The sequence below is a fragment of the Caretta caretta genome, chromosome 3 (genome assembly GCF_965140235.1).
Source record: "Caretta caretta isolate rCarCar2 chromosome 3, rCarCar1.hap1, whole genome shotgun sequence".
Lineage (NCBI taxonomy): Eukaryota > Metazoa > Chordata > Testudines > Cheloniidae > Caretta > Caretta caretta.
The window spans coordinates 126,616,889-126,628,194 of NC_134208.1; the positions used below are offsets into that span (position 1 = coordinate 126,616,889).

Genomic DNA, 11,306 nt, shown 5'->3' on the forward strand with positions numbered 1-11,306 from the left:
ATGACGCAACTGAAATCATATCAGGGATGGGGACTTATGAACTAAAATGGAACACCACACACACCCCAAAAAAACCCACATACACATCCCACCTCAGAAATATACCACTCATTGCTCAAGCTGAGAGCACCTTGTAAACACAAATTTACACAAGCTGCTAATCGATGATACAGTGTGAATATACCAATGCAATTGACAAACAGCAAGTGGTGAAGGGAATCTGGATTGATCAGCAAACCTGCAATTCCCCCTCAGCAATCGATCAATATAGCCCCTTCTCTCTCCTTCCTGCTCCCCTTAACCCCTTCACCATCCAAAGTTCAGTGTTGATGCAATCACAGCAGACCTGCTCTTTTAATGCCCTTATTGGAAACAATCTGGCCTAATTATTAAAGTCACCTCTATAGCTCTCTTTACTCAGAGAGATAAGCCAGGCTGATGCATTCCTGTGCTGGGATCCCCCTACACTCCCAATTGCCTCCCCTCCATTTGCAGGCTCCCTTCTCCCTACCTTGCTCCTCGCTGCCCCCAAAGCAGGCTCTGGGTTCCTCCTGGGGGAGCCCGGATCCTCTACCCTCCAGGGTTTTGCGTTTCTTCGACATCTGGCCGGTTTTTGGGAGTTGGGTTTCTCCTCTCTCTCTCTCTCTCTCTCTCTCTCCGGGGAGATGAGTGTATGTGAAGGGAGAGAGAGACACACACACAGAGGGGGAGAGAGAGATTGAAAGAAATCGCTGCTTAAAGAGAGGGGAAGAGACTTTGGAGTGGCTGGAGAGCAAGTAGGAGGCAGGGACTAAGTGGAGAAATCCTACAAATCACAATCCCATCAATTCAGCCCCACGTCTAAGGGGGTTGCTCCCCCCACCCTTTCCAATCCACCTGGGGGAGAGAGGCAGCATTCAAGAGGGAGGCAATAGGCACCTCTGCAGGTTTTACACTTGTTGGTGGCCAGCTGGGGGGAGGGGGTGATTTATATTTATTTGTACTGGGCTCCCTATGGGTTAAAAAAATGGTTCGAACAGACTGAAGGAAAGAAAGGGGCGGGGGCAGAGACAGATGAGGACAAACGACAGGCGCTTCCAGGTGTAGGGGTCATGTGTGCTGTAGCTGGGGATCCTGACGTCCCGGCGGGGAGGGCTGTTCTCCCCTAGGTGGCTGGAGGCCCCCCGCAGCCCAAACTCGGAGTGCAGGAGAGCACGGGCTGTGGCCACTGGCCGCCCAGGCAGGCACCTGCGGGAGCGGGGCATTGCTGCTGAGCTTCGCAGCTGGCTAGGAATATTCACGAGGAACTCGCACCTTGCAAACTCCGCTGTGAAGTCAGCGCCCGGCCCCCGCACTTCCCCCCACCCCCCGGTAACCCGTTCAGCCCTGGATGTAAAAAGCGCCGCTCTCCCCCTGCCTTCACAAACATCGCCCCCCCCCACACACACACACACCTGTCCCACTTTCCAACCCAATGCCGAGGCTCGGGGCTGATGCTACGTGGAGGGAGAGAGCAACTTACCCTCAGAACTATGCACCAGCTCATCTCTGCCTTCCCCTTCGGATCCACTTTAAAGAGCAGATCCTCGCTCCCACTTCAGTCCGGGAGACAGAGACAAGGGGGGCGGGGGGGGCCTCAATTAGTAACAGCAGCTGCAAAGTGGGTGAAATTCGGGGAGCTCTTAGGGCACGATCCCAGCTCTTCTGTGCTCCCAGCAGCAGGGCTTCTTCCTGGGCGCTGGAGAACAAGGTGCTCAACAAGTCTTCCTCGCTACCAAAAATGAAGAGCACAGGCTGAGTGATGATCCCTTCCCGTCAGGTGGCATTTAACAAAACGATGCAGCGAGCTACTCAGCTGATCAGGAAATTTTAGTGGAGCTTGCAGTGGCAGCAGGTTTTCCTAGTTCTCTCTCTCCATATATATACACACATATATACAGTGTGTGTGTGTTTGTATTATACCTATATATGTGTGTGTATATATATATAATGTAAATGTTTGGTTCTTAGGATCTCATAAAACCCTGTCTGCCGGCTGCCTGGAAGTTAAAGAGTTGTTCTTAAGCAAAAGGGGCTGATGCTTGGACACATCTCACGTCCAACAGGAGGCAATGACGTCTGTAGCTTCATTGCTATAACAGCACCAAGGCTGCAATTGCCATTCATTGAAATGATAAGGGGCGCTCAGACGTAAGCAGCCTGGACCTTTTGCAAGAGACTGAAGCTGATTCCCGCCCCCGCCGCCCGAAAAACCCCCAACACAAATAAATAATAACAATAAGCAGCAAGAGAAGGGGCTGGGGGGGGGGGGAATCTCAGCGCGGCGATCAGAAGCTAGTTTCTCAGCTCCAGAAACATTTTGTAACTGACTAGACTTTGGGAGATTTCTACATATGGGTGGGGGGGAGAAGGGGGAAATGTTAATTGTTCGTCTCTCCCCAGGCAGAGGTTGATGGAGGCTGGGGAAGTGCTCTCCCTCCCATCTCTCCCCAGCGCATTTTAGATCGGGTTCATGCTAAAGTGTTTGGGGTGCACAGCTTAATCTTAAGGAGCAATTTTATTTTATTGCTGTACACACAGCAGCGATCTTGTTCTGCAGCCGTGGAAAGGAAGGTGCTTTTAAAAAAAGGGGATGCGAAGCAAGCGGTTCATTGCCGTGTGGGCTCACTGAATTGTCATCGTTCTGGCCGCATATAGAGTCTGTTTCCTTACTGTGTGCCAAGCTTTGCTACACTGAGGTGTGTGGGGACGGAGGGGGGGCACATTATATAAATACCCAATACTCCCAATTCCCATAGTCACTGTTTGGAGCTACAAAATTATCAGGAGGGGGAAATAAGCAGGATCCTCCCTCCGTGATCTAGTGTCCTAGAAATGACAGCTCGGGTGTTAAATAACCAAAGAAACTGCCTGCCAACAACACGCTGCTCCAGGATAGGACCAAGTATATTAGCATCAGCATTGCGCCGCACTCTCATTGCATGCAGCAAAATGAAAACACACGCATAGGCAGAGTTGCAAAGTAAGGTAGTGGGTGAGGGGAGCAGCCTTGCATCTCTGGACACCGCAACCTGCACTCCTTTCCCCATATGAAAACGTGCGTGGGAGATCACCGTTTAGGGCTTGATCCAGCCCCACTGAAGCCAGTGGGAGTTTTGCCATTAATGTCAATGAGAGCGGGATCACAGAATCTTAGAGCCATAGGATTAGAAGGGACCACAAGGGTCATCTAGTCTAACCCCCTGCGAAAATGCAGGATGTGTTGTGTCTAATCCATCCTCAACAGGCCCCTGTTCCCTACTGGACAGTCCACACTTCAGTGGCACTCTGTTCACTAGAGGCCCAGGAGGGACCCGGCAGGGCTGATGCCAGACAGGATGGGCAGTAAAGCGCTCAGTGAAGAAACTTGCACAGCTTCCCCTCACATTTGCCTTTCATTTCAAAGACACAAGGGAAGGGAATGAAAGGGAGAAGACACAGACATGGGCTAGTGACCTGAGTGTGGGCTGGGATCTAGGTGACCTGATCTCTATTCCTAGCTATGCCGGTGTCTTGTTGCACGTCCTTAAGTCAGTTGCTCATTGCTCTGTGTCTCTTTCTCCATCTGTAAAAGGATACTTTATTACCCCACCTCTGACAAGTGCATTCAGCCCCGCCGCTGAAAGGTCCTAGGTATGTGCTACATATTCTTACACCAAATGAAGCTCTTAGGGCATTGGGCCCTGCTTCCAGCTATCCCTATCACTATCCCTGTTTTCACAATATGAACAGTCACTAAACTATATGAAAAGGAAGTCATGTCGCTGAATAAAATGTCACCTATCGCTGTTGTGGTCTTTCCTTATGAATAATAGATCCCTCCACCCAACCTAAATAAAGAAATTGGCTTGGACTGGTCTTGCAGACAGCTCATCAATACCACACATACACACCAATAACTGGCCCAGAGGTGCTTTGTTTTTACAAGCCAGCCTGGGGTAGTCAGAATTCCTGAGGTTGTGATTGGAACCCTGGGAGAGAAAGCTGTCCATTTCCCCAGGCAATAATTATAACCTTTTAGAACAGGCCCAGTTTTTGAGGTAAGTCACAGCTATTGCTTTCTCCCATATATCTCTTCATTCTCACCTCTAAGCTACTATCAAATGCTTCTACACATCTCCACCTCTTGAACATGGTTTGTCTAAACTAGCATTTAGATGGGCAAAAGTACCCAAACAGGGCCTAATTCTCTAATCCATTACACCCATTTTATGTTGGTGTAATTTTACACTAGTAGCTTCAATGGAATTACACCACAGTAAAAGTGATGTAAGAGTGGTGAATTTGGCCCCCAACTACCTGCAAGATGTTGAGTTCTTATTAACTTCTTGCTCTTTTCAAAGTCAATTGATGGGGAAAAGAGAAGGCAATAATCAGGAATGATGGGGATGTAGATGGTGATTGAACAAACACATGCCAGAACTAATTTTATGGCTGGCTAGCATGGCCCACTATTTTATGACACTGGCTACAAATGGCCTCTAATGTCTCTGTCAAGATAAAGTGGATAGTCTTCCATGTGAATCTTTTGAGGGATCTGGCCATCAAGTGAATGTGGAGGCTTTTCAAATTAACAGCCAGTAACTGTCTTCTTTATTATACATTCCTATGTAACCCTTCTGCCAGGTGGAACTGGTAGCAACCAGGGCCAGGTTCAATATCTAGGGGTTCCTTTTCAACAATATAACACAGAACCAGCTTGAGCCCCCACCCAGTAACCTGGGAAAATTACACACGGCTCCGGGTGACTCTGAGAGGCAATATGTCCCCTCTCGCAAGAACAGAGTCTGAGTGTAGAAAAGAAACTTTTAATGAAAGGAGGGAAGTCACCCGACATTAATTAGGGAAAATGCTACAATCAGGATTCATAATCATAAAAGTGGGAGCAAGACACCCACCCCACAGTGTGTGGGGCAGTGGCTTCTGCCTCATGTTCTTGAGTTCTACAACCAAAAGTTCCTTTACTGTGCCCCTCTCTGCTCCCTCAGCACACCTCACTCTCAGTGGTTGTCCTTGGCCAGTGAGGATCCAGGGTTCAGAGATGCATCTGTGTGAGTTCACCTCCCACCCGGAGAAGAAGGCACCTTACTTGCTCTGGCATCTCAGAACTTGTTCTGGCTGGATGCCCCGCCAACCGCAGTTTCTCACTGCTGTCTGTCCCACCAGCCGCTCCTGGTGGCCAACTGCTCCCTGCTCCCGCCGGCTGACTACCAGTCACCTTCTGCTGCCACCTGCCTCTGTGTTGTGACCTCTGCAAGTGAGTCTCTTAGTGATGGTCAGTGACTTTCAGCTTTTAGCAGGCTAGGCAGAAACACTGTCCCACCACAAGTGATTTCAGTTCTCATTTAAGTACTTAAAATAACAAAGGCTCCTAATGGAGCCTATTTAGCTCTATCTTTGAACAGTGAGGAACAGGTTAAACCGGACCAGGGACACTTAGGGACAGTCCACGCCTCCTTGCTGGGACACCTGTCCCCACCCCATTATTTTCACAGTGTCTGGCATTCGAGCCCCTGGCTTAACGAGGTCCTTTCAGCTGCGGGTGACCCCCTCATTTGGGACAGGTTAAGGACAGTTCTGCTCCCTTTATTCATACAATAAAGACAAACAACATTTCACTATCCCTGCATTCAGTACGAAAATGGCTGGTGTTGGGTTACAAATCAAAGTTGTTCACTTTGAGCAACACAGCTCTATCTGCTGGATATCTTGGCAGAGTAAGTGTGTGCATGTAAATACAGTTTGCTCCTGAAGTCTCTCCTCCTCCCCAACTAGCTGTCAGGGGAGAGTTCATTCAGACCCTGCTTACACTAATTTTACCAGGTGTCTAAATTTTGGGGGGCGGGGGTTCCCAGACAGTCCCCTTTTTGGGCACCCAGCAACACCATCCTCTTTTTTATATAAATGTTCTAGAGAATTTAATAGGGATAAAACTGGAGTAAGAGATCCTGCCTGGAGGATTTTTTGTAATCACCCTACAATATTCTATAGCAGGGATATAATTTTCCTTTAAATTTTATATCCTAATCCTTCCCCTCCAAATATATGTTTGTTTTTTTCTGTAACATGTTGTAGGACTTTTGTCCATGTTTTAGGAAGTTACAGCCTGGCTCTGGCTTTTCAAAAGTGCTGCTACTAATACTATAATCATGCCGCCAGATCTTGTTCTTTATTATTGAATCATAGAAATTAGAGATGGAAATATGAATTAGGTCGTGTATTGTGATACTGGCAAGGGATGACTAGGATTGTTCCATAAAATAAATTCTCTGAGGCTTTGTCCAGTCAAACATTAATTAATTCCACCTCTCTCAGAACTTTATTCCACTCTCTATTATATCGCACCAGTGGGAAGTTTTTCTTACTGTTTATTCTAAATATTTCTCTGCTTAATTTCTTCCCACCACTTCCTACACACTTTGGACCATTTTAAGCAACTTCTCTTGATATTTCTTTAAGATATTTGATTTGTGCAATAGACGAGGAAGAGAAAGAAAATGGGACAGACATCCCCATGCCATTAGTGGTAGAGTTCCAGATCAAGACTGGTTTTCTAAGATAATAGTGCTGACCTAATGCTTGTTCTTTAAGAGGTGCTCTCAGAGGAGCTGAGGAACGGGGAATTGGGTCAGATCGCATGTCACACGAAGGTTGGAGGTAATTTTCCAGTGAAGAAAAGTGGGGTGAGGTTTCTTTGGGGATGGGAATGCAGCCAGCTTGGAGTAATTTATCAATGGCAGTATTTGCCTTTTCTTGCAAATAAAAAACATAGTACTCACTACTTCCCCTTTAAAATAAAACTTGCCTTTTTTCTGTACATGGCAGCATGGTGAGCTGTAACTCAGCATGCCTTTAGGAGTAAAAAATGCAGCGTACCAAGATCTTAAACTAAGTTAGTTTGCTTTTTCCTGATCTATATTAACCAACTCTTTTATAAAGTTATTTATTGAATGTTGTTCATTTTTCAAAGGTTTTGATCAACTATTTTACCGAGAATTCCAAGTGTTGTTTTCATATCTTTTGACAGAGGTCAAGGATATCAGTGGGAATTATTCTGTTAACATCTCTTCAAACCAGTAAGGAATTCAAACTCTGTGGGCCTAAATCTGAAGTCTTTCCATTAGCTTCAATGATTTGCCTGAATAAAGACTGAGAGACTGGGCCAAAGCCCATTACAGTCAATGAGAGTCTTTATATTGACTTCAGGGATCTTTGAAGCAGGCTCCAAAAGTAAGGATTTCAGGATTAGGCCCTCCATCATGGAAGTAAAGGCTCTGCTAAATTGATTCCCCATACGAGGTTGACTTATACTGCTTTCAGCCTGATGCATTTAGACTGAATATTTGCCTCATCTGAGACAGTACTGAAATCACCAGATGAAAGACCGTCAATAAAAATAGCTCAGTTTGCAAACACTTTACTTTTTACTTTATTTTTAATCAAAGGAGGTGTTACCAGCTGAATCCATCAATCGTGCTTACAGAGGGGCATTCATGTTTTTTACTGACTAGGTGGAATGACTGCAGCTTATTTTAAAGGGTATAAAATTAAAAATCCAGAGGAGAGAGAAACAGCAGTGGTAGGCAAGCCCTGTTCTCCACTTTATACAGTACACAGATATACAAAATTCAGTTCAACTCCAGTGCAGACAGAGCAAACAACCATATTCTAGAGTCAAAAAACCAAAAAAAGAAAAATATTTTGTTAAACTTCTTTTCTTCTTTACCTTTCCCTCAGAAGGCTTACCTTACTCAGTCGAATCACTAGAGCTCTACACTCCCTTCCCTTTGAAAAAAAAAATCTGCAGCATCTTATGTGCACAGTACTTTTCAGATCTAAATTATGATTTTAACCCTGGGGAAAAAAAACAAGACACCCTTCCTGGAACATTCCAAGCGCTTCCTTGAAGAGCGCTGTGTCCGACTCCCATTGAAGTTAATGGGATCAGGCTTTGGTATGTGACAATACAGATAGCCCGCCTGATTCTCAGATACACTTTAAAGTGGGTGCAAGTGTAATTATTTACACATATACACCCACTTTAAGGCCACTTTACATTGTCAAAGAGGTGTATAGCAGTCCTGGTGCAAATGACAATCAGGTCTGGGGGTCCAGCTACTGCTTTTGTTAAAGACTATAGGAATTCTGCCATTAACTTTAATAGAAACAGGATTGAATCTATGTGAAGGTAAGGAATAGATACGAGAAGCTTCTAAAATACATGAAGCTATATATTAAGGGATCCTGCATAAGCCTGTGTGCTATGGTTGTTTTGGGGGCGGGGACGGCTGACAGCACTAAAGCCAGGAGCTGTCCCAGAGATACTGAAGTATGACAGTGGCCATTGCAGTTGGAAAACAGAGAGGTTTTCTCATGCAGAATGACTTCAGAGATAAGGAAGTGCTATATGTTAAGGTAAACTCTTTCAGTCGCCAAGATTAGCCAAACTGTCCCCTCAAGGTAGTAAAATCCCTCTAAATAGCCAACGATTAGCCAAACTTGTAAAGCTATATTTCCCATACATTTCTGATATATGACCTAACACCATGTAACAGTCTTCATGGCATGAGAGTCAATTCTGTTTCAGCAAAAAGAACATGAGTACTTGTGGCACCTTAGAGATTAACAAACTTATTAGAACATAAGCTTTCGTGAGCTACAGCCCACTTCATCAGATGCATGCAGTAGAAAATACACTAGAGTGTGTACGGTAACACCCACTGTTTCATGTTTTCTGTGTATATAAAATTGTCCTACTGTATTTTCCACTGCTTGCATCCGATGAAGTGGGCTGTAGCCCATGAAAGCTTACACTCAAATAAATTTGTTAGTCTCTAAGGTGCCACTAGTACTCCTGTTCTTTTTGCGGATACAGACTGACACGGATGCTACTCTGAAAGCTGTTCCAGGCATCCAGTGACATATTAGTTTTCTCAAGCAGATGAACGTTATTTCTTAATAAGTCTTCATGAGGTCACTTGTAATATATTGCTCTGGATATTGTATCAGTATGGACTAATCTTTGCAAAACCCTTCTCCAAAACTCATAGCAAAACTTTCACCCTTAGTGGTGAATATACTCTTTCATATTTTGACAGAATAATCCTTAGCATTTATATCACATTTTTTTAATAGTTTGCAAAAGCTAACTATTTATCCTTCCAACACCCAGGGAAGTAGCTAAATTTTATTATCCTTATTTTATAGAATAGGGAACAGAAGAATAGAAAGGCCCATTCTGCCACCCTTATTCATACTGAGTAGTGCTTTAATCCATAAGTAGTTCCATCATGGAGTAAGATCCATTAGCACTTCCATTCATGGAGTGAGATACTATTCAACATGAGCAATGGTGCCAGAATCTGACCCTCTGTGATTTGACCGAGGCCATGGAGGGAAATTAGAGGCAGACTCAGACTTAAGTGTAGAGCTGAACAAATAATTGATTTTTCAGTTCAGTGGCTGATCTGGAAAATCTGGGGAAAAAATGGTTTGTTTCTAATCAGGCTGAATTTTTTTGTTTTTTCTCACTGCCATTAAAAACTGCAAAATGTATTGACATTTCTACATTTTTTTCCTCTCAGAGAAAGCTTCTCACCAAATTTGACCAATAGTTTTGGTGACCCCAAAAATGCATTTTTCAGTGAATTTACTATTCACCAAAGCAAAATTGCCCAACTCTACTTATGAGTCTCTGGCTCCATGGACGGCCAGTGACCCAGCCATTGGGGGAGGCTAGCCCTCCCTTGTGCCCAAGGCCCCACCCCTCTCTCTCCCTTCCTGCCTCCCCTCCCCCACAGGAGCCCAGAGCACCCCCACCACAGCCGCGGCCCCAGGACCAGGCGGCCAGGCTGCGCAGCCACAGCACCTCCAGCCCTGGTGCACCAGGTGGCCAGGTGAGACAGCCTCAGTGCCAGCCGTCCCGAGTCCCTGCGGCAGGCAGGTTGGCCAGCCCCAGCCCCAGCCAGCCTGGGCCGGGGCAGAGCGCAGGAGGGGGGATTGGGGTAGATCATGGGCGGGGCCATGCCAGGCTGTTTGGGGAGGCACAAGCTCCCCCAGCCTACGATACCCATTGCCCATGTCTGGCTCCCAGGCCTTTGATCAGACCACCTCTCCCATTGAAAAATAAAAGCTGGAACCTATTGACATCTGTACCATTTTTCTGCCCCATGAGCTAATTTACAGTAGCAATAATGATCAAGTATCCCTATGTGGCTGACATTGCACATAGTACAAACTAAAACATATTACAAAGAAAACCCAAAGGACTGATTCAGATCCCATTTTCTTATGCTAGGAAATGACCACCTTTATAGATTTTTTTTTGATCTCCTAGCTTAACAATTTGTAGGGGATGAAATGTGTATTTATAAATGTCACCTGAGACTCTATGCCCCTAGTGAGCCAATATCGTGTCTGTTTGCAGAAACAAACTGTGCTGCTGTAAATAAAGAAAATAAAATAATGCTATTTCAGCATAGAACAAGTACTGCAAATTCATTACACTAATTTCCATTTCCTCATAACAGAACAGGAGAAGAATCAGGGCAGTAATCTAGAGAGTTGTGATTTAAATTTGCTCCTTTATACTTACAATATCTGCTTCCTGTATTCCAATGTTTTCTCCTCCATGAATGAAGTTCTTTTCTTCCATTTTTTCTGGCAAGTCCTTCAGATGTGCCCAACATATATTGCCGCTCCAACCTGCCCTATCTCTGTTCACAAATGTTAGCCATAATTATGCAACAAGCGTGGTCTTAGCTGTAAAAACATGTTCATTCTTTTTGTGTATGGCTGATCTCAAATTAACAAGGATACCCATTTTTAGGTATTCTGTCAAATTGTAGACTAGATTTCCACACTACACTCAGAATAATTTTGAATGAATTTTGAATAATTTTGAATTGTGGTGGGGTGGGAGGAGAGGGGAGAGAAGATGCTGTCACAGTTTAGCCAGATGGAGTGGAAATCCATCAACTTCATGAAAAATGTCATTAGGCAGACTCATTTGTAATTCTGATCACTTCAGAAAGGGACTTGTATAAAGCCAGGTAGCTGAGGGCAGAAAGGGGCTGAGGGAGGAGGTCTGCAGTCACTCTCTTTGAGGCTAGTGAGAGTGAGGAGTTTGGCCCAGTGGGAAGGGAATACACGAAGAAGGGTAGAGAAGGAACCTGAAAGAAGCAACATAGGAAGCAGTCCAGAGAAGCAGAAGCAAGGTGTGGGATAGTGCGGACCTTAGCTGCTGGTTGTAAGATCCCTGGGCTGGAAACTGGATAAGAGGGTGGGCC

General features: G+C 45.2%; 1 protein-coding gene across 1 annotated transcript in view; it reads right to left on the minus strand.

The window, feature by feature from the left end:
• PDE10A (phosphodiesterase 10A) overlaps positions 1-757 on the minus strand; it is a 568,598-nt gene extending 567,841 nt beyond the window's left edge. The window contains exon 1 of the mRNA XM_048844032.2: positions 512-757. Coding sequence (XP_048699989.1) covers positions 512-602 — 91 coding nt within the window. The 5' untranslated portion in view covers positions 603-757. The remainder of the gene's footprint in view (positions 1-511) is intronic.
• Between the last annotated feature and the right edge of the window lie 10,549 nt (positions 758-11,306).